The sequence below is a fragment of the Festucalex cinctus genome, chromosome 13 (assembly GCF_051991245.1).
Source record: "Festucalex cinctus isolate MCC-2025b chromosome 13, RoL_Fcin_1.0, whole genome shotgun sequence".
Taxonomy (NCBI): domain Eukaryota; kingdom Metazoa; phylum Chordata; class Actinopteri; order Syngnathiformes; family Syngnathidae; genus Festucalex; species Festucalex cinctus.
This window is the reverse complement of record NC_135423.1, coordinates 6,541,667-6,565,950: the sequence shown is the minus strand read 5'-3', so window position 1 is coordinate 6,565,950 and position 24,284 is coordinate 6,541,667. Positions and strand designations below refer to the sequence as shown.

Here is a 24,284-nt window from a genome sequence, read left to right as displayed (position 1 = left end):
GATGAGTCTGGAAAAAAAAATATAATAATTTGATTTAATCTGCTTCTGTTTCAGAGTAGAATCTGCGCTGGCTGAAACGAGCAAAGTGGATTAACTCTATGACAGGATCATGCCGATTAAAATGATAAACACACTCACTAAGTGATCCATATGGCCGTTGAGAGATGGAGTCCAGGCTTTGGTTTGTAGACAGAAGCAGGTGGAGAAAATATCTGGGGTTTGTTTCCAATTTGTCAAAAACAAGATGACAGGTCATTGTAGTATAATTTTAGTCCCTCCTCGGCTATCCAGTCGGGTTATGAAGCCAAGGTCGGATTTTGAATTTACACTCAAAAATGCTGAGTTGTTTTCATAACCCATTCACTGGATTTTGAGCAGATTGAGTTACTCTTACCCAAGATTGGGTTAATTATTTTGACCCAGCAGATTGGGCTGAAGATTTGAAGATGGTCACACTTTTGAAAACAGCTGTGTACTGTGGATGTAACGATATCCAAACATCATGATACAATATTAACACGATATTGTGGGGAGGTTGACGATACAAAAAAAGGTCACAATATTGTAAAAAAAAAAAGAGCTCATCCTAAAGAAAGACAATATTGTGCTTTTGTACATAACAGCAATCGGGGCACTCACTTGCTAATGTAACTCTAAATTATGACAATATAAATATTGACTCGGTTTACAAGCATATTACATTTCCCTTCATCTGACCATTAGTGTGGATTTTAAACATAGAATGGCCAAAACATGCCTTATGAAAATTAAACTGCACTAAAATGACTAACCACCAGAGGGTGCTAGAACTGTACAAATGGAAATCAACCTGACTTTTTGAACAGACGTGCTGCTTTTAATATCGTGACATGACGACAACGATTTATTGTGGCAGTTTTAATATCGCAATATCACAATATTGCCGGTATCGTTACATCCCTATTGTGTACTGAAGTTGAAGTAAATTTATTGTAACATTCTTAGAAAATGTTGGTGGCGACTGAATGGCTCAGTGAGAATAGGGGTTCAAAACCCGGTCACGGTGGTTTTGGAAATATTGGCAATATTTTTAGCTACAGCTATCCTGATAACATGGGAACCCATTTTTTTTCTTTAATTCATCATTATAGGCAGTTTTTTTTTTTTTTTATCTCATGGGATCAAAATCTAGAGCCAACATGTTGTGTCTTCAACACAATGCGCTTCGTACAAACAAGCCGTCATTGGCTCAGTCACGTGTCTCTATACTTTTGTACACTTCAACCTTCACGTCGAAATTGAATAGATTGATGGACTGGATGGATCCCAATAATTATCTCATTAAGCATTATCCCGCTAATGAACGCTGCCACTTGCATTTTCTTGGTCTGGAGTGAAATGTCAGATGCCCCGCCTCAATGAAAGTGTCGTCTGGGGGGCGGTGGCAAACTGTAGAAAATCCATTCCCAGAGTGAGCGTTCTGCTGAGGCAGGTAGGCCACAGTCAGGCCCGATGGCCGCCAGCGAAGATCAATGGAAGCTCTTGGCAACTTCCGTTCCTGTACAGTATAGGCAGCGTCCACTAAAACGCTGCGCCGCTTGATTGTCCGTGTTGCAATAAAGAGAATGTGGCTCGAATGCATTGGAGTCAATTTGTTGATCCGAGCGCCTAATGACGTCCGCAGGTGCCCACGGAGTGAGAGAGGAGCCCCGGTTTGTGACGGCGCGCGCCGGAGAGAGCGTGATCCTGGGGTGCGACGTGTCCCCTCCCCTGGATGGCCAGCAGCCCCCCTACGTGGTGGAGTGGTTCAAGTTCGGAGTGCCTATTCCCTTCTTCATCAACTTCCGCTTCTACCCTCCACATGTGGACCCCGAGTACACTGGTGAGCACGGACGCTATCGGCAGGCAGCCATTCATTGTCACGAAACAACACGTTTCATATGCAAGGAAATCAACTGAAAGCACAACATCTAAAAACAATAACAAGCAGAACAGTTGAAGGCACAAAAAGCAAATGAAAGAAATGACCGTATAGTGAAACTGATTTTAAAATTGCTTAAAATAGCTTAATCAAGGGGAAAAGAACCATTTTTAACCTGGATTTACAAGCATTTATATTTGAAGCTGACTTCACCTCTAGTGGCAACGTATTCCCTTTTTCGCGCAGCATAACAGCGAAAAGCCCCTTCACCATGTTTGCTTTGAAACCTGGGCTCCAGGAAATGACCCGAGTCTGCAGACATGCTATTTGGATCAATCAATCATGCTAAGTGGTTAAAAGGCCAGGGGCTTGAGGTGATGATATCAAGTCAGGGTTAGGGTTTCAAATTAGGAGTTAAAATAGTTGTTTGGAGGGCTCTTGTTTCAAACAAGGGTTAGGGTTCTCTCATTTGCATTTGAAGCCAAACTTTCAACTTAGAATTTTGATACAAGTTTCAAATGAGGGTTTAGAGCTTGCATTAGGGTTTCAAATAAATATTAGAGTTTTAAACTGGGGTTTAGTTAGATTTGAAATCCAGGTTTGGGGATTCAAGTTAAGGTTAGGGTTCCAAATTTGTTTTGAAGCCTTGGTTAGGATATCAAACAAGGGTTTGGATTTCTTAATAGGGTTTTAAAACAGGGTCCAGTTTTAAAATAAATATTTCAAACCTGGCTTAAGGTTTTAAATAAAGGTTTTTTGAACTTCTCTAAAGTTTGAATGAAGGTATTAAAGCCAAATAAATTGATTTAAATTAGAGTTTAAGTTTCAAATTATACTTTCAAGCCTTGGTTATGGTTTCATTTTAGGAGTTCTAGCCTGTGTTAGGGTTCAAATAAAAGTTAGAGTTTTAAATTAAGATTCATGTCTGGGTTATGGTTTCAAACAACTTGGGTTCAGGCTTCAAATTAATGTTAAAAGTCAGGGATAAGGTTCTAAGGAGGCCTGTTTTAAAGTTTCAAATTCGGATTGACGCCAAGTAGCAGGCTTCAAATGAAGGCTTTATGACATGGGCCAGGTTAAGGTTTGAGATAAGGCTTTCAGGCCTGGTAAAGGTTTTAATTTAGGGTTGAAAAGCCTGTCGTCGGATTGTACGCTAAAGAATGAATCAACCCTTGTTTGATTGTCTGATTCTTGGGCATGTGTCCATAAAATACTCATCCTTTCTGATCGGATTCCAGAACCCCACCCCACACACAAACATCACACGCACATACATCAAATGCCTCCAATCAGAAATAGCAGTGACACAAATGAATGAGTGTGTTGCCATGTGATTGATCTAGTGACTCACACGGTTGAGTGAAAGTGAAATCTGCGCCTATTAGAGATGCATTACACGGCGCATGAATCGCATCATAACCTTAAAAAATAAATCCTCCTGTGCTGATTTAGTCAATACGTCGCGCGTTGCCTTCAACGCAGCAGGAAATTGCTTCCTCTGATGTTGTGCGCGTTTGCGTGCGTGTTTGTTGTGTGTGTGTGTGTGAGACAAGACTGCGAGCTGTCAGAATGGGGTCACATTTATCCCCTCCCGTTGGTTCCCTCTTTACCGCGTCGCAATCGGCACCCTCGGCTGTTAGTTATGCTGTCGAATGGAGGCAAGGCATGGCAGTATTTCAAACCTGGAATTTCAACATGATTGACCAATTGACGTTTGTTTGAAAAAATATTTTTTTGCCAGTGTGTCACTGTTGACTTGAACCTGTTGGCCAACAGCGGGTGTCCAGCAATGAGCAGAGTGTCCCCTTCAAATGCATCAGTGTCCGCAAGGCCTCACGCTGGCTGTGGAAGAAGAGCAGCATGATGAACACGACCGTCTCATGAAAGAACATTTCAAGTTTCAAATGAGGGTTTCAAACAAAGATTTGGATTTCAAATTGAGGTTTGAAGCCATGTTTAGAATAAAAAAAAAAAAAAAAAAAAAAGAGTTTGAAGCCAGAATTGGAGTTTGGGGCCAATGTTTGGGTTTGACATCAGGGTTAGAAGACGGTTTAGTTTCATATGGGGGTTCAAAGTTAGGATTTGGGTTATGGTTTGAAACTGGAGTTTCAAAATGGCGATTGAAAAGCAAGCCAGGGTTAGGGTTTTTATGTTAGGCTGTCTAATTTGGCTTTTAAACTAAGTTTATGATTTTCAAAAAAAATTGGTTTAGTTATTGCTTCAAATTAAGTTTTGACACCAGGATTATAAGGGTTAAGGTTTCAAATTAAACACATCCCACTAAAAACAATTTTCTCAGTTCCTCGAACATTTGAACTCAGTTGCTAACCAAAACGGCAGCACTTATTTAGGCACTTAAACATTCACTTAAAATGCGGAGTCTTACCACTCCGCAACGTTGTGTGTTGAACTTTGGATGCAAATCATCCCCAAAGAAAAGATATTTTCCTGCTAAACGATACACTTTGCGCAACCCCTCGCAGACTACATTATCTCCCCTTCATTACCGTGTGTGGTTGTCCCGCGGCTGTATGGAAATTACAGCATTTAAAAACATCTATTTTTGTGCCGACTCAAAGCAAAGACTCCATCAATAATTCAGCCGCGCAGCCTGTGAGATTTTTAGCGTCTGATTCTCAGGCTCTGGGACAAGCTGCCGGCGTAAGAAGATCATATATCTTTCAACAACACCTCCCCGGCGTTTGGAGGGATGTGTGCGGGGTAAGCCACGGCCTGTGGATGTGAAATGATATTTTGAAACAGGACCAAAGATTATTTGCGTAAATAAACATCTGAGTGGACGTGTTTGTTGATGGACTGCAAACAAAAGCACAGGGAGTCATCGAGCTACGTTGTACGCGACCTACGTCGTTTCGACTTTACGGCACCCGTGCCTCAGCCGTAGCACTTTCTGTTTCATTCATTTCACACAGTAATCACGTAATTCTAAAGTTATGTAAAGTGTTGTCGTTACCTCAAGCAACCGACGTCCATCGAGCAGGTCTGCTCGCCAACAGTTTAAGACTGAATTAGCTCCTCTTTGCCGTCTGTCAGCAATGAATGTCCAAGCGGAAACATGAAATATTGGTTCCTTCCAGGTCGCGCAAATGTTTTTTTAAAATTACTCTACAACGTATTTTGATGTAAATATTGACTTTAATAGTGAAATCCAACTTTAGTCGAAATTCGGGTTACATCGCCAGCGTAGGAACGTAACTCCGCCGTAACTCGAGGACTCCCTGTAGAATAGCACTCTACAGCGCTTAGAATAAGGGAAAAAATATCAGGACGTGGTTATACTTTTACTCTCCAGCCCAGTGCAACGGTGATTGGCTCCTATTGCTTGTGAAAAGCATCCATGCCTGTGGGCGAAAAGGATGACAAGCGGTACAACTTGGATTGTCTTTCTGGAGAGGATATGTATAGTAGATTGTGGATCTGGTAGTAAAGGGTATGAGACGTCCTGAGCTCAAATCCTGAATGAGCCCACTTTTTAAGGGCTTTTCCTGTTTTTGGCCCCTGTGACAAGTAAAGGGGCTATTGAAGGTCTGCAGTGGCATGTTGGTCTAGGGCACATGTGTCAAGATCCGGTCCTCAAGGGCCAGAGTCCTGCATGTTTTCGAAGTTTCTCTACTCCAACGCACCGGATTCAATGATCAGGATAATTATCAGGCTCCTGCAGAGCTTGCTGATGAGCTAAAATATGAATCAGCTGTGACGAAAGTGGGAAATCTCCAAAACCTGCAGGACTGCGGCACTCGAGGACTGCAGTTTGACCCTATGGTCTAGGGTTATGGTCAGTGATTTGGGTATGAGCAATCCGAGGTTCAAATCCTGGACAAGGCCTCTTTCAAATGAGTTTTATTTCTTACAGAAATGGTGACACGTTGGTCTAGGGGTATGATTCTCCCTCAGGGAGCGAGAGATCCCGGATGAGCCCTCTTTTAAAGCGACAAGTAACGGCTAATTAACAGTTTTTCATGGCTCATTGGTCCAGGGCTATGATTCTCACTTCTATCGGGTGAGAGTGGTCCTGGGTTCAAATCTCGGATGAGACTTCTTTCAAAGGGTCTGTAGGTGAAGGGCGGACTACGCCCAGTACTGAGCTCCAGTTAATCCTAGTGAACAAAGAGATAACCCTACCGTCAGTGTAGTCTGTACCAGCTGACGGTGGGTGAACGGAAGACGACACCCTGGACTGGTTGCCAGTCTAATCGCAGAACAGTTAGAGACAGTTCAACCGCTGGACTCTGTTCTAGTTGAATGCGGTTGAAAGGTGAACTACTTATTAGAACAGATTGTTAGTCAGTTGCAGTCTGTGGGAGAAAGACAGATTACACCCAGTATTGGTTGCCAGATAGTTGCAGGGCACAGGACAAGTTTGTCTCGAGAGAACACCTTGAAAGGGACCAAATATCCCTAAAGTGGCCATTTCAAATCAAATGGATTGTTGGGCTGAATTTTGAAACAGTTGCCAAGTTAGTACCAAGCCAATATTTACATTTACTTACTAGTTTGCTTTGCAATTTAGCATTGCCCACCCGTGTAGCATGTGGTTCAAAATGGCTAGCAAGCTCAGTTTTTGGTAGAAGGACCCCTGAGATTGACAAAAATCTGCTTGAAACGAAACAGAATGTTGAACATCAATCAACCATAGGGCACAAGTCTGTATCGGAAGAACACCTGGGAATGGACAAAAAGACGCTAACATGGCTGCTTCAAATGTGTTTTCAGGCATGTTTTCTTCAGACTCTCTTTTTGTGGGTCTGCTCACCTCAAGTTTCATGTTCCTTAATGAAAATGACTTTGAGGGCGGAACTTTCAAATAATTCTGGGAGAGGTGCTACAAAGTAAATTTTTGGAGCTATATTTTGTTGCATGTGAATGCCCTTAAAATGGTCTAAAAGGATGATTAGGATGCATTGCGGTTCACTTGAGCAGCAGCGACTCCCTTGATCTCTCGAAGACACCGCCCGCCCCGACTCAGCACTTCAATGGCCGGCCCAAAAATAGACCTGAGTTTTTTCAAGACAAACTGCCTTTTTTTTTTTCTCTCTCTCTTCTCTGCAAGACTGCAGTCGCTGCGCTCCCCTCCTCCCCGCGGCTCCATCGATTTTCTGCTAACAAAAAAATGTCCGTTTTCCACCCAAGCGACGGCGGCGATCCGGCGGTCGACCCCGTCGACACGTCACATGTACGTACAGTTCCGCAAGAGCGCGTCAGCAGCCTCGACTCAGAGGAACAGGAAGCGGCTCGTATATTGCGTTTGCACATCAAAGTTTGCAAAGATGCTCTATCTGAGAACACTTGTCAGGCCAGGCAGAAGCGAACGTTTTAGTCTGTCGGGCTGTCAAAAGCGGGCCCGCGTGAGCAGCGAGCCCGAAGCTGCGAGACAGACAGCCGAGAGGCGGCGGATTTCGGCAAGCTCGCTTTCTTCAACTTCTCCCTTCCCTTGTGATTTGCTCCTGTTTGAATTCCAATTTATCCTCAACTGTGAAGACGGAGAGGGGGGGCGGGAAAAAGTGTCAGGCTGGACAAGTTGTGTGTGAAACGTATGCTTTCTTTGAGATGGATGGCTGTTTTTCCACCCGCACAGATACTTTTGAATCCGCGTAAATTCTGGCCTCCAGGAATTACTGCTAAGCAGCTGCTGTGTTTTCCGGCCAGTTGGCCAATTTCACATATTAATTTGAGCTGGGAAATAAACACGTTTGCACTCTTCAGAGGGTGTCACGAGCCTGTGTGGACTCTGCTGACTGTCTGCTAAAACCGGACTGCACCTTGGATTGGTCGCTAGTTATTTGCAAATCTACAGCCAGTGGAGTATCACCTGGGTGAAAAGCAGACCACAACCTGGTTGGCTGCCAGTTAATCGGACGACACTTCGAGATATTGTCGACGCTACACCCAACTAGTCATGAGTCAGTCGCAGTCTGTCTACAGCAGATTATGCCCAGAATTAGTTGCCAGTCAATCTTTTTTAACAAACCTACCGGCACTGGAGTGTCTCAGCTGACTTGGGGTAGAAGGAAGGACTACACCCGTGATTGGTCTTTCGCAATCTGGTCTAGTTGACTGTGGCCAAAAGGGAGACCACACCCTAAGATGGTTGCCAGTCAGTTGTAGTCTGTCAAAGCAAGGAATCGATCCCGTACTGACAGTACAAGCGTAATCCCTGTGAACCACGAATGACCGATGACCTCGCCCATGAACATGCATGATTTTTGTTTTTTTTAACAACTCTTGTTTTGCGTTTCCCGTGCGGCCGCAGGTCGAGCCTCTCTGCACGGGAAGGCCTCCCTGCAGATCGAGCCTGTTCGCTCGGAGGACCAAGGCTGGTACGAATGTCGGGTCCTGATGCTGGAGCAACAGTACGACACCTTCCACAACGGCAGCTGGGTGCACCTCACAGTCAACGGTGAGTCATCCGACCTCGGTCGGCCATCTTGCGCCACTAATGTCTTCACTTGCCTCCCACGTTACATATTGTGCTGCTTTTTCACACTCAATGTTGAAAAGTTAGGACAGGTCATCGGCAACTTTCATTACACATCCTCAGCCATCATTTAAGTTAGGAGTGTCTATCTACTTGTTTTCATGTATTAATATAAGAGTTTCACTTGTTTTGGACTTGAATGTGAATATGTTGCTATATTTCCCTGTTAGAATGATCAGCACTACTACTACGACTACTACTGCAGCTACTTATATAATAATGAGGATAATAATAATAATGATAGCAACAAATTATTATTATTATTATTATTATTATTATTATTAAGTTATATAATTATGATAATATTATTAATAATAATAAAATATAATAATGCTGAATAAATGATTATATAAATTATATAATAATAATAATAATAATAATAATAATAATAATAATAATAATAGAACACATCATAATGATAAAATATGATGATGATGATAATTATTATACTTACAAATACTGCTACACATGGAGCAGGTCGAAAGCCACAATCCTCACTTATTAAAAGATTAGCTGAACCCCAAATGAACCTCGCTGGAGAAACCATCGAGCAGACTCAAGACTCATTGGAGGACAGCTGTCTGCCTCGACCGGTTGGCTTCAAGTGTAGAGAATAATGTAACATTAATAATAATAATCCTATTGAAGAAGACATGACGTAACAATCCGACATTTTCTATTATAAATTGACCTACAAACCTACTTTAAAATTCTACTATGGTTTTGTTTTGCACGTTTGATTGATTTTTTTTTTTTTTTGTGTGCAGATTTTTAAAAGCATCCAGTCTTTAAAAAATGCGGTAAAGGTCCCAGCGATGTGCGCGTTCATGAGGCCAGTTAAAGCGAGCCTCCGTTATTGATTGTGGTTTGTTGAAGGCAGTTCAGTTGTGAGACGTCGTCCGCGAGCTATCAAAGTGATGACTGGGTGGGAAAATAACATATCTGCACCTTTGCATTTCCCCGCCAAGCCCCCAAGTGCATTAGTAAATTCTATGCAGTGTGCTGCGTTTTACGTGAGGAATGCATTTTAGCTCGCTTTCCTATCAAACTTTTTTTTTTTTTTTTGCAGTTGTGTGCGATGCAACAAAAACCGTCTTCCCTGCACTATGCAGCACTTTTACTCACTTCATAAACGGAAAGTTGTTGATTTTGACACAATCTTTCACAGGTCTCTTAACCTCCTGTGTCATTCACACGTGTATTTCTGGTGTGTGAAATGTGATTATGCATATGTTTTACAGAGGCTTGCAGAGCCTCCTATTTGAATAATGATGACAAGGTGCTGCATGTGGAATAGTGTACTGTAGAGGGCCATTTATAAAGCCCGCAGCCCTGCATAATCACGCTGGAGTAAAACATGCTGATGTGTGTGAAGGCTGATTATGTTTTTTTTTTTTCGATGGCGTCGCCATGCGTTGCATCAACGGCAACATTTCTGTTGCCGCTCGCCTGTGTCCCGTGTGGCGAGTGAATAGGTCAGACTGTTGCGCCCGGCGTCACCTGCGCGCTTTTATGAATGTCTTGTTGTTGTGCGCGCATACTGCACCTCTGTCGCGTTGCCTCATCAGAATTCATGCTCGACTTCCTGCTGCAGAGCTCCTCACTCCTGTCAGGCCTTTCAACAGCAAACTAATAATATCCCTAATAACGTCATCGACATTCAGACTTTTTCGTTGAATCACAAATTCACGTCATTTTTTATTTTTATTTTTTCACTCTACCTTGCGTGTGTCAATGCAGTGTTGCAAGACAAAAGGAACCCGCCGAGGTCGATCCTAATTTGTCGCTGTGCGAGCTAGTGTTAGATTAATTCAATTGACTCCAAATTGTCCGTAGGTGTGAAGGGGAGTCTGAATGGTTGTTTGGATGTGCTGAAATTGTCCATGAAAAAGCCAAGAGGAACAATTTGATATTCTGCATACCAGTGCCTGGACCAGTATGCCGAATCCACGTTTGCATAGTCATTTACTATTTAATAACCGAATCCCGTATCAGTTCAAATAGGTTACTAATTGTACTTTTGCAAAAAAACAAAAAGTTTTCCTTTTTAGTTTAAAATAGCTTAATATAACCCCCAAGATCCGTCACTGGCCAATGGCAGAACCCCGGGTGTTTTTCTATCTTGGTAAAGTTTTAAATCCATCCGTGCCATCCTTCCATGTCGTGTCTGTCGTGTTAGCTAACTAGTGCTAAGCTAACCTAGGATGCTTTGCCTCTCCGGTCCTGCATCCATGTTTCCAAATGAAAATATATTTCTAGTAAATGTGACACACTAAATAGAAGACTGTTGTCAACCATCTTTGCATATTGGAATGATTAAAAAAAAATGTTGCAGTTTATAAAAAGAGATTTCTAAATTGTGAAAAATAAAGCAGGTTTGTTGAAAGCGCTGAAACTGCTGAACTGTCAATCAAATGCCACTATGTCGAACATCTTTCTTATGCCAAGATATCCCCACATGTTGGAGCTGCGAAATATATCACTTACAAGCTTACAGCCTCTGATGGCTGGAAGATATCCCACCGAGTCAATGCGGGGTTATCCACGCGCCAACTAGAGGTGCTAACAATGAGCTAACTTGCGAGCTAACGGCTTTTGGAGGCTTCTCTTAGTTGATGAAGGGGACACACGTAACCTGAATAACACAAAATTGGGAATTTACATAACCATACCAGGCTGTTCTGTAAATTGTGGCAACCGGGGAAGATGCATTTTCAAGGTCTGAGTATAGTGAGCTAGCTAACTGTGAGCAGTAGTGGTAGAAATGGACCATATCATCATATAAACCGCGATATAAACAGTATTGTAAAGAATTTAACAATTAGTGTTGTTTAATACAATTGGTTTATTAATGAAGTTTTTACAAAAATGAAAAAGTAAATACTGTGATGTGGTGTAATTTTTTGTCCCTTATCATCTACTTATAGACACTGAAAAAAATGGTTGATCATTTTTACCTTTTCCTATGCCGACCCAACTTGCTGAATCAAATATTGTTAGCCAAATGCACTTATTTCCATTTGGGTTACTAGTTTGCAGTTTTAAAGAGTGTAGCAATCGTATATTGCGAGAGTTCTTTTATTTTTTTATTTTTTATCTTTAAAATTCTTAATTTTTTTTTAAACATTATGTTTAATAGCATACTGTACTAACTATTATCTGCCATCCACAGTAAATAACAACATTATTAATTGATTTTTAATTTTCCCTTTAGTTGATTAAGCCATTTTAAACGGTTCCACTTTGGTTCCCCTTTTCTCAGTTCTAACTCCTGTCCTACCGCTGCAATCAGAAATGAGATCAAAAAGGCAATGGGGCAGCAGCGATGTCATGGCGTAGCCTCAAAGGGCGACGAGTCCGCTTGCTTTCTTTGCTCTGAAGACGCCTTCAAGAAAATATTACAATGTTGGCGTTGGTTCAGAGTGCGCACATCAAACAAGACGAGTGGTGAGTGGAAGTGTGAGGGAAGCAGGTGCCGTCGTCGTCCGCAGAGCATTTTGCTTTTTCTCCTGTTTACATATGCGTGCGCGGACACACACTCACACACACGCACACACGCCTCCTTTGGAGTTCCTGTTCGGCGGCCTTCGCTTCCTGCCAAGCGGACGGCGCATTAGTGCCCACTCAGTGGCAGGTGTCAGATGGCGAGGCCTTGTGCCCGAAAAAGGACAGTGAGGCCAGTCTCCCTCCGGTCTGCCTCCCTCCTCCTCTTCCTCGTCTTCTTCCTCCTGTCTAGTCTGCCTGGTGCTTCCCTTCACTGTGCTTTTTCTCGCATCACTCACAGACATCAAGACAACGCTCAACGTAAGAAAAGAAAAACAAAACAAAACAGACCTTGTGTCATAGGCATTGACTGCCATTTTAATGGGCAAAATACAAGCTTATGAGCATATCCTTATTAGGAGTAGGGGCGGGAACCTGTGGGTACCTAACGATACAATATGATATGCAATACAAGGTGATTATCTCACGATATGACGATACCACGATTATTGATATATTGGTCCGGTAATGAATCCAAGATAATCTACAATAAAACTACTCAAGATATAAACTGATGCTTTCCAATGAGAACATCGTTTCTTTTTGTACCATCACTAAAAAAAATACACTAAAGTACTCACTGTGAAGAAGAAACCAAATACAAATGTCTTCTTAACAGAGACCACTTTCTGTCAACAAATTTGTCTTTCTTTAACACTATTGTCATGCAACATGTCAGTCACATTATCAAATGTTTCATTTTAGGAAGTGTGACACAATTTTTTTGTGTAACATTGCAAAAGTGAACAAATATGATTACTTCAAATATTAAATCCAAATAAATCAATATTAATATCACTCAGAAATTGTGCGCTTCAAAAAGTCGAAACATAAAATATGTTTTAAAATGGTAAAATTGAAGGTATAATACATATTTTTTTTTATAGAAATTGCTGGACAGTTAAATGTTACACAAGTAAAAGTAAGCTCATGAGTCTTCTTTCTCCTGAAGATTTCCGTACATTTGCCCACCACTCTTATGAGGCGCTCCCCCTAGTGGCCTGCCAAGTAATTGCTTAATAAGTAATGAACAATGGAGCCTTTATAATGGCTGTATATTATCTACAAATATCGCGACATTTGCATAGGCGTATCGATAATCTATCGGGAGACAAAGTATCACAATTTATCGCGATATCGATATATCGTCACACTCCTAATTAGGATTGGCCTGGAATTAGTTCATTTTCTGGACAGAGACAATACAGTACTTAGTTATTTATACTCAGCAAATTGGGTTGAGAATTTGACCCAACACATTGGCTCAAGATTTTGATTCAAGAAGGGGTAAAAACTACACATATTGACGAGTTAAAGCTACCAAGATGAAATGCGTTACCAGGTTCAGTATAGCTGGGGTAAAAAAAAAGAAAAAAGATGTATATATTTTTTTTAACAAAAATTTAAGAAGTAGGGTGAGCGGTCCTTCAAAGAACACGTTGCGTGGGCAAGGCTGCATCCCTCCAAAAGAGCACAAGAATGGGATGCAGACCTCTTTAATGTGTATAATTGATGAGGGGCGGGCTGCCGCAAGTAGGACGACGTCGTGACTATCGGCTTACTTTTTTTTTTTTTTTTTTTTAGCGGAACAACTCCAGTGTTTCGCGGTACCTGACAATGGAGTCCCAAGTTGACCGATGTACCCGCTGTCGCCGCCACGCTGCGTGTGCAGCTTGTTTGCTGTCATCACACCGTGCTCGTTCCCACAAGAGGCAACCAAATTGGGGCGAGAATTAAAAGTAGCGAGATAACAACATTCGGCGTGGTTACATAATAAATATGTTGGTCTGTGTATTTCAGCTTCCCTGTGTGTTCTGTTGATTAAAAAATAACCCAAATTTGTTTTTTAAATAATAATTTTTTAAATAATATATATATATATATTTTTTGGTACAAAAATGTTTGCACGGAAAGTTGGGTCAAATTGACCCAAGTAGCGGATCAGTCTAATTTGTGACCAACATTATATTATTTTGACTCGGCAGTTTTTAGAATACCTTAAAACTGTTGGGCCATATATATCCCAATTTGGGTTAAAAAAGAAAATAAAAATGGACCGACCCAACTGCTTGGATCAATTTGAACCAACTTTCCGTTGTTGTTTTGTGGCACGCATTTTTTTTTTTTTTTTTTTTTTTTTTTTTACAACCCAGAAAGTTTCTGGGTTGTTTTGTACCCCACAGTTTTATTTATTTATTTATAACCCCGAACGTTGGGCCAAATTGACCCAAGTAGAGGATTGGTCCAATTTTTGACCCAGAAGTTTTAAAAGTGTGGTGCTTACATGGGGTTGGCCAGTGGGGTGGCCACGTAGCTCCGCCCATTCATAGTCTTACTAAGTCATGTTACCTAATCCTAACCTTTTATTTAAACTGCTGGGTCAAAAATAACCAACTCTTGGCCCAAAAAAAAATGGACTGACCCGGTAATTAGGTCAACTTGACTGAACTTTGGGTTGTTTTCTATGAAACAACCCAGAAAGTTGGGCCAAATTGACCCAAGTTGTGGGTGAGTCCAACTTTTGCCCAAAATTTGGCTATTTTTGACTTAGCATTTTTAAGAGTGTAGCGTCTACCTGTAGTTCCAAAGTGTGTTTATTAGGGAGCGAACAGGAGAGACAGACAACGTTGTAAGTGCAGTTGTAGTTGTTGAGACGCCGTGTTGCAACTTTCCCAGTAGCGAGCAAGTGGCCCACTTGTCGTCTGTCTTTAAGATGAGCACACCGCTACTATTTTTTATCCTATACTGAAATACTCAAAGGGGAAGAAGAAAAACCAAGGAAGGTTTATTGGCCTCCGGGTCACTGGTGACAAACTTCTTCTCGGTGGCTGCCTGCCGGTGAAGCTTAGGAGCATCAAGGGGTAATACGAGGACATCACCAAGAGGCTCCTTTTGGATTTTAAATAAGTGCGGTGTTTAGGAGAACCCTTTATTGTTCGTCAGCCATCAAAGCGGTAACAGTACTGCAAATTGCAAACATTTAGCTTTTAGCTATAGAAGCTACTTCCCGGTAGGCAACACGATGGTGGAAAAGAGCCGAGCTTCAAACAGTGGAGGAAGCTTGCCTCCCTTCAAGTAGTTTCATTAAATAAACACTTCTTCCGAATAATGTATCCTTCAAGTAAAATCCCCGTACTCTATGCAACATCTCTACAAAAAACACCTCTTTCAAATAAATAACTGGCACTTTCTGCAGCTGAGTGAATAAATGCCTCTCCCTTAACTCATTCACTCCCAGCCATTTTCACAGAAGCAATCCCGTTCGCTCCCGGCTGCTTTACTGGATTTTGACTGATTTTGCAAGGCCCACAGAATATTGTGTTCTATTGCTATAAAAGCATGGAACCTATCAAAAGAAAGATTAAAGTCTCTTCTTACATCAGGAAAAAAAGTATGTTTCTATCTGTTTCCATTTTGCAGCAATTAGCATTAGAAGAGAGCTAAGTTTCATCAGTTTTCACAAATCTATTCAAAATTGTAAGTAATTGAGCTTTTTTTCTACATGGCTCTGGTTGATCTCCTTTGCTCTGCTGCCACCTGCTGGCCGTTTGTGTAATAACTACCATTTCTGCAACCGTTCTTTGCAGTTGAAAGGCTGCATCAAAGTATGCTCTAGCATTAAAAAAAACAAAAACAAAAAAACGTATAAATACGTCTTTGGGACACTTAGAACATTAAAAAAAACGTATTTACACGTTATTGGGAGCAAATGAGCTAATAACGTCTCCTTCAACCAAACACCTGGCATTCTCAGCAGGTGACTAAAAACAAAAACAAAAGCCATCCTTCAGATGGGGAAACAACCGCTTCTCCTCAAATTGATGTCTCTTTCAAATAAACAACTGTTATTACCAACTATATAAATACCTCGAGCAAAGTGGTCGCTTTGTTCTCAAGAGATTTAAGCAGTAACTTTTAACCGCTTTTTATCTCCCAACAGCGCCGCCAACATTTACATCGACGCCGCCGCAGTATGTGGAGGCGAAGGAAGGGGGCAGCATCCTGCTCAGCTGCTCTGCCCAGGGAAACCCCAAACCCATAATCAGCTGGCTGAGGGAGGGGGAGGAGCTTGCCACCAACGCTAAATATTCGGTGAGACAAAAAAAAAAAAAAAGGATCACGGCTGCCGTTCAGATTTTTTAGGCCGCACTACTGCGGAAGCGTTTATGCCTCGACAGATGGCGCCCATCTGCCCCTAAAGTATTTTTTATTTTTCATCACTCACTTTGGCTCATATCATGTTGTTTTGTCATCATCATTTGGAGGGACTTTAAGGAATGAGGGGCGCCCAAGCAAAATCTTTCAAACATTCAGCAGTGAGTCACGTTTCATTTATGAAGATGGTGATAATAAGCAGACTTTATTAGCGGCTTACAATATTGATTAGTAGGCTAGACCACAACTTGATCCAGGATGACTCATTCAGGTGCTTACCACTATCCTGTAAAGATGAAAATGCTTCTTGAATCTTTTTTTTCGGAGGGGTTGTGTAAGTTTTATTTGTTATGAACAAACGCCCCCAGTAGTGCAATCTGACATGAGGGTGCCATGTATCTGGCACCAAAGCTTTGGGAACAGTTCGTTTGAGGCCTTGCTGCATTTTTATTTTAAATTTGTGTGATTTCTGTGCACTCTATTATTTTATTTTCAATATAAATATACAGTAGGTGCACAGTATTTTTTTTCATGTAATTTTTTAAATTTGTTTTTATTTCTATTTTTTGTGTAATTGTTATTTTAATTTCTACTTTTGTTTTATTCCTACGTAGTTCCTTTTTTCACTGTGGGGTTTACTATTTTTTTATTTTCTAGTTTTGTACTTTTATTTTGTATTTTTATTGCATGTTCATGGATACATATTTTCTAAAAATGTAACTAGCATTTTTATTTATTTTACATAGAGCTTCTTACATTTTGGATTTTATTTTCCTGTTCTTTTTGTTTTGAGTTATTTTGCAGTGTTACTCAAAGAAGTCTAACCCAGATCGGAATCCATGTGAAAGTCAATAGCGGCACGCTGTCCGCCAGTCGCATTTACTAAACTTCAACCTTCACTAAATGATTTTACTACATTCTGATTTATTATTGTGGGAATGCTGAAGCTTTCCAGTAGCCAGGAGGTTATAATTTCACAATTTATCTCTCAATTTGCTTTCAGCATTCCCACGCAATTTCTCCAGGAATTGCACTTAAGTCTAGTTAATGACAGGCATCCATATTACATTAGGCGTCATTTGAATGCTTTGCTTTAAAATAAAATTAGAAAAAAAAAATTCAGAACTGAGCGCAGTGCTTATCAGCTGTCCTCTGATATTTTTCTTCTTGGGAAACGCGTGCTAAGAAGCTTGTCCAAGTGTGTGCGTGTAGTTTGTGTGTGCTGGCGTGTTTGCTCACCAGCATGCTCTCGCTTCCACAGAGACTCGCCAGAGAAATGCAGGAATGTGTCAGACAGTGGCTGGGAGAGGACGGGCTGGGGGTTATCGTCATGGTGCTGGTTTTACTTCACTTTATTACCTGATTTATGTGCACAGGGGAAAAAAAGCCTGCATACAATGAAGATGTTTAAAAAAAAAACGGCGCTCATATGTAGGTGAGCTTGTAACTGTCCTGTAAAGTGATTTGTATAGCTTGATGTGACGACTGATGTGTTGCCTTCGCACGGACTCTGACGGCATTATGAGCCTTTCCAATTCAAATCCACTAGAAAGGGCCACTAGGCTTATATGCACGGGTGCACGTAAGCGGTGTGCAGGTGCGCACGTGTACTGTATATCGTCATGTGCGCGTCTCAGTTTGCGTTTGCATTCCAAGAATAGCGCAGCCGTGGATGTCTGCTCGCATGGATGGATGGATAGATGCCTCCTTCAAATAAATGTCTGAAAAAAAAATACACAAAATACAGAAATTGGATGGAATAATATGGAGAAAATACAGCTTATTATGACTTTGCCTGGCTGTGATGTGAATGCAAAGACAAATTAATTAATTAAAAAAAAAAAAATCTGTCAAGGTCTCCCAAGTTTGATATCTTTATGAAAATCCTCATTAATTGTTTCCTAGGCCTCGGAATGGATCTACTTCACAGCTTTCCACTGTTTGCTTCACACTTTGACTCGCATCATGTCGCGCACTCACTGCGCGACAAACAGTTAGTTCATCTTGTGCCGGTACAGTCGCTCACGGCACGTCAGACGGAGAACACGCGGCGGCGTCTCTCGGCCAAGTACCGCGAGCTTCGCTCTTTTCTCCCTCGAATAATGCGCTGACTACAGCTGTGTGTGACTTGAATGGATGCGGCCTCACAACCTGTTGCATAATTTAGAGAAGAAGGTTGCGGTGGGGGGGGGGGGGTCTCATGTGTTTCTTTATTGGTTCTCTTTGAGCAAGCTCAGCAACAACCAGGCCGCACATTAACGGTTCTCGCATGCATGTTCATACCTTCTTCATATCTCTTTTTGTTCTTTTTTTTGGAGAACTCAGTATTATTCATTCGGCAGCCTTCCCGAGTCAACATGTTTTTTATTATTATTATTTTTTATTTTTTGCGTGCGCGCGTTTGTGCTCTTTAATTTACCTGAAACCTGTTATAAATCCCAGACCCTTCACTTTAATTGCATACCTCAGAGTCCCACCAGAGTCGTGAAGTTGTCGGGGGACCAGAGGAAGGATCAAAGGAAGGAAAGATAAATCCAGCACCAACCAGACGCCACCTACCAACCACTGAGTTACAAAACCAGAATCTTTCACCAACATCTAAATTCCAACCAATTAGGGAGACCTCAAGAGACCAGAGGAAAGACTAAAGGAAGGAAGGATAGATGAAGCAGAGTGAGATCCACAAACTCCAGCATCCACTGATTCAGCGACCAGTGGGAGGATCAATTTCTGTTTGAGTTTCAGTAGATGCAGGTGTGGTGCTTCTGACATACATGAGAACCTCCACCAATTTTATTTTTTTCCCCCACTATTTATTACTCAGGTGCACGACGGAAGCCTGACCATCCTCGGCATTACCCGCGACGACAGGGGGGCGTATACGTGCAGAGCCTACAGCGACCAGGGGGAGGTGCTGCACACCACCCGTCTGCTGGTACAAGGTACGAGTCGGTTGAGACCTCCCTAGAAAGTTTGTGGCTGTACTAGTAGTCCTCCATAGACTCAGGGCCATAATCTGCAATTGCTATACTTGCTCACGTTAAGAAAATGAGACCCGACCAAACTCAAATCATAAGTCAACAATTGTATGTTGACTTGAAATTCAAATACAACCTTGCTGCTTCACATCATGGAAAGAAAGAGCTCCCTCTAGACAATGTTAGTGCGTGTTGCTCTTTCCCCCCCATTAACTCTGATAGGCCGACACGTGTCTCCCGTGCAGCTCGGCTCCCGTGAGGCTTGACGTAACGTAAACAACAAGCAGGTATTGCCCTTAAAACATGAGGGAAGTGCTTGTTTTATTTTACTTTTATTTTTTTTTGCCTCTTGCCTCTTGGGTTCGCGTACGTCCGGCTCGCCTGTCAACGCTCTGCCAGTCACGCGCTTTCTCAAGCGGTCGCCTTGAAACTTTCATGAATCACAACATCTTATGTTATAGAAAGAATCGTGATGATTTTGAAAACAAAAGCTGCTGGTCCAAGTGCCCTATTATGATTTAATGCCTATATTCTAATTTATTTATTTATTTATGTATTCATTTTTTTACTGCCTTTTCCTGCCTTTCAAGAGACACAAATTAGGAAAATTCCTGCTGAATTTTTTTAAATGGTATTACAAATCTGAAAATAGACAAAAAAAATCAACCAATTTTTGTGTATTTTTCTCTTTGTTGTGAAATGACCACGTATTCTAAAACAGTCAAATCTTCTGCCTGTAATTCATTTTTTTTTTGTAAGCATTAAAGGGACATGACAAATTGGAGTGTTTAAATAACCATATTTTTCACCCGCACACATTTTAAGAATTGTATAATGGACAGGAGGCACAACTGTGGCACAATAACTGTTGCCCCTATTTTCCTGTAAAGTGAAATAATGTTGGCACGATCGGGCTGGAAACTTTTAAGTTTTGCTCTGAGCATGACGTCACACTCATGATCCTGGCCGTGCGCGTCGCTGGCGTCCATTCCGCTTTTCGCCAGAGGGGTCGCAAATGTGCAAAAACTCTGAATCCTGCATCATGGGCCTTTAAGGTACCAAAAATAAATGATTTTAATCATTCTATATTATTTAATTAATCGTTTATTGGAATTTTATTCTGTCAAATATTGAAATTGGCATCAGCCACAAAAAAAATAAATTTAAAAAAATAGGTCGGGCCCTAGCTTATTTATATATATATTTATAAACGATAAATATATGGTTGCTACTTCACAGATTTTCGTCTCCTTGATACAGCAAATATGACCAAACTCATTTTACAGCATTACCCTAAAAATAAATGATTTACACAGGCAAAGGCATACATGGCGACGATTCTCCGTAACTTTTGCAAACAACCCAGTTCTTCGTCTCTCATTTGAGATGTGTCGCAGCAAAGCAGCAACCTATCGATTCTGTGTGATATTCATCACAAGATGGCCTCGTTAGCAAAATCAATGCGTCTTCCTGTTCAGTATTCTACCAGGGCCACATTTCGAACCGATCTAAATGAACCTTTCAGCGATTTACATGGATTAGCGCCAGATACCACGTTGAAATATAATGCAAGCTAGTTGCGTTAAAAAAAAAAAAAAAAAAAACGTTTACGCCTCACTGTGCCTGTCAGTCGTTCACTTTTTTTGTGCAACACTGAAAACGAGCAGCAGGCTTTTTGTATCTGGGCCCGCTCACAAAAAGACATCTTTCCTTTCATGGCTCCTTGCTTTTTTTTTTTCCCCCCCCTCTCTTTTTTATGGAGAGTTTACCGGGAGGATGAAAAGGTTACGATGTGAAGCACACGTGAGCTCAACAGCCACGACCGTCCGTTGGCTGCCGTACTGCGTTGTGTCATCGCTCTGGTGATTTGGAGTGGGGATGATGCATGTTCTCTCTGTGGAAGAAGAACAGGTTGAGCGTTCTTAACTGTCATGCAAGTGTAAAGTTAACTACAGTTGAATGGAATCGTCCACAGAGTGTAGGTTAGATGCTTATTAATTGAAGTCTCCTGAGATCTGATGTATGATTTGAAGTCTCACTGTGATGTCATCGGCGGTGACGGCGAACAACATTTTGTGTTTCAGGGCCTCCGTTCATCGTCTCCCCGCCGGAAAACGTCACCGTCAACATATCCCAGAATGCATTGTTCACCTGCCAAGCCGAAGCGTATCCTGGCAATCTGACCTACACCTGGTTCTGGGAGGATGTTAACGTCTACTTCAAGAAGTAAAGTTGCAGCCCAGTTGACGGTTGAAATACTATATCATTTTCATAATTGTAAAGATCCGCCTTGCAGTGTAATTATGATCAGATGCTTTCTTTCTGTTGATTGGCTGTGAGAACTCAAATGTCTGCCGCCTTATTTTGAGGCATGCATTTTGATTGGTTTAAGTGAACAATGTAGGTTCTTTGAAATTGTATCTAATTGTTTTTGTTTGCTGATTTCTCAAAAAGGACAACTTTAATTGCTTTGTCGGAAAAATGAATCAACTGTTTTATTTTAGTTTTAGATTTGTATGTTCTTTTTCTGTGGGAAACAACAAACCATTTTGGAGATGCAGGCTTTTCATTGGACAGGGAGGATTACAATGAATTTATTACATTTCAAATTCATAAAAAAAATATTAAATAAGATACATTACAAATATTTTGTGGAAGTGAATTTAAATAAATTTATAATTAATTAATTTTACATTTGAAATTATTCTACATACTGTATCTATACACGTTAAGTATTTTTTTTTTCAATCATTCTTACAAATAGATACATTAGGAAATTACACCCTATTTTTATATATTTATTACATTTTAATTAATATCCTTTAATTTAAAATAATACGTAACTTTTTATACAACATTTAAAGTCATATTTAGTTAAAAATCAGTAATCCCTGATAGAAAATAATTGTATTTAATTCTGAATTAAGACAAATTATTTAAAATATACCAACTTTAAATAAAATTTTTAATTTCAACAAAATTATTAAAACAAATACAAACTTCTATTGTTTTTTTTACATTAAAAAAGAATAAAATTACATTTTTTGTACTTTTTATTTAATATCCATTAATTTAAAATAAAGCTTAACTTTTTATACAAATTCTTAAGTGATATGTTTTATTTAAATGAAGTTAAAAATCAGTAATCCCTGATTGAAAATAATTGCATTTAATTCAGAATGTATACAAATTATTTAACATATACCAACTTTAAATAAAATTTTTAATTTAACAATTTAACAATTATTTAAAAAATACAAACCGCAATTTTTTTTTTTTTTTTGTATTTGTTTTTTTGTTTTTGTTTTTTTTACATTAAAAAGAAATAAGATTACATTTAAAGTAATTTCTAATCTATTAAGCGCAGTCCAGTCCAGTATACTTCAATCATTTCCAAAGGTTGTCGTGCTCAACTGTTTGACTCTCTGCTGCTCTCTTATGGCCTCGTCATGTAACATAGGGCGCTATGGCCGCATGTGTGTGCGTGAAAATAAAAGCATGCGTGTCCCCATGCAGTGACCTGAAGCTGCGAGTGCGCATCCTCATCGACGGCACCCTCATCATCTTCCGGGTCAAGCCCGAGGACGCGGGAAAATACACGTGCAGCCCGAGCAACAGCCTCGGCATCTCGCCCTCGGCGTCGGCCTACCTGACCGTTCAGTGTGAGTGTTGCCGTGGCAACCGTCTGCGCTGGTTGGGGGAGGTGGGGCTGGGAAGGAAACAGCATGGAGGCTGGCTCGATTATTTCTCACTACGACGCAGTCACCTTGCCCAATTGCAAGGTTGCATGACGTGTTTTCATGATGTAGCCATCTTCATTTCTTTAAGGCATAGTCATTTTTTTCATTTCACGTTGTAGCCGTCTTCATTTCAGGAGGCGGCCATTTTGGTGTCATTATGTAGCCATCTTCATGAGGTGGCCATCCCCATTTCATAACAGCCATCTTCATTTTCATTATGTGGCCACCTTTATTTCATGTGGTGGCCATCTTGATGCCATGCTGAATCATCTTCATTTCATGAGGTAGCCATTTTTATTTCGAGTTACCTATTGTCGTTTCATGATGTAGCCACACATGCATTTCATGATGTAGCCATCTTCATTTCATGAGGTAGACATTTTCACTTGATCTTTGTTTCATGAGGTAGTCATTTTATTTTGAGTGCTAACCATTGTCATTTCCTGATGTAGTCGCCTTCATTTCATGAGGTGGCCATTTCTGTTTCGTGACAGCCATTTCCTTTTCATGATATATCATAATTTCATGACGTAGACATCTTCATTTCATGAAGTATCCATCTTCATTTCATGATGTAGCCATCTTCATTTTAAGTGGTAGCAGTCATTTTGAAAGGCAGCATCTTCATTTCATGAGGTATCCATCATCATTTCCTAATGTTCCCATCTTCATTTTATGAGATAGCCTTTGTGATTTCACAATGTCGCCATCATCAAGTGATTATTTCGGAACTTCAGTTCAGGATGTTGCTATCTTCATTTCATGAGCTAGCCATTGCTTTCATCATGTAGCCATATTCATTCTTGAGTCAGCCATAATCATTTCATGGTATAAAATCTTTCATTTGTAGCTGTCTTTATTTTGTGAGGTAATGTCTTTGTTTCATGATGTAGTGATCTTTATTTCACCACTTAGTTATCTTCATTTCCTGAGGTAGCCATCTTCATTTGGTGAGCCATTTCATTTCTACGGGTTAGCAGTCTTCATTTCTTGAGGTAGCCATTTTGATTTCATCAGGTAGCCATCTTCATTTCATGCCTATGTGCATTTCCATGGCCAAATATATATATTGGGTTGTATTCGCAGACAGATTGGAGAGAAGGCCACTCCCAGGCAGCCGTTGCATGCCGAGCTAATTTGTTCCCCGGTCGCCTCCCGCCAGTCATTGATTATTGTGCTAAGCTATGTGGGAACGAACGGCCGAGGGGGAATTGGCGACTCTGCAGCCACGGGCGCCCAAAATGCGGACGGCCACACTGGGACGCTAACGACAGCGCCCAGTTAAGCTGGTCCAATTGCGATTTGCTCAAATTCCCGAAACAAAGTTCCCCATTGAGATTTTTTTAATCATTTGTCAGAGACAATCTTTATTAACTGTACAGCAAATGTTTCAATGTTAAAATTTATTAACACATACATTCCATCCATCCATCCATCCATCTTTGTATATCGCTTATCCTAACTGGCAAAAA

At 40.8% G+C, this 24,284-nt stretch overlaps 1 protein-coding gene across 4 annotated transcripts in view; it reads left to right on the top strand.

Annotated features, from left to right (window-relative positions):
* Positions 1 to 24,284, top strand: part of igsf9ba (immunoglobulin superfamily, member 9Ba) — a 71,359-nt gene that overhangs the window by 21,094 nt on the left and 25,981 nt on the right. For all 4 annotated transcript variants that reach the window (XM_077540964.1, XM_077540965.1, XM_077540963.1 and 1 more), the window contains 6 exons: positions 1,664 to 1,861; positions 8,172 to 8,318; positions 15,880 to 16,031; positions 18,919 to 19,036; positions 21,157 to 21,298; positions 22,589 to 22,734. In XM_077540964.1, the coding sequence (XP_077397090.1) occupies positions 1,664 to 1,861; positions 8,172 to 8,318; positions 15,880 to 16,031; positions 18,919 to 19,036; positions 21,157 to 21,298; positions 22,589 to 22,734 (903 nt within the window). The remainder of the gene's footprint in view (positions 1 to 1,663; positions 1,862 to 8,171; positions 8,319 to 15,879; positions 16,032 to 18,918; positions 19,037 to 21,156; positions 21,299 to 22,588; positions 22,735 to 24,284) is intronic.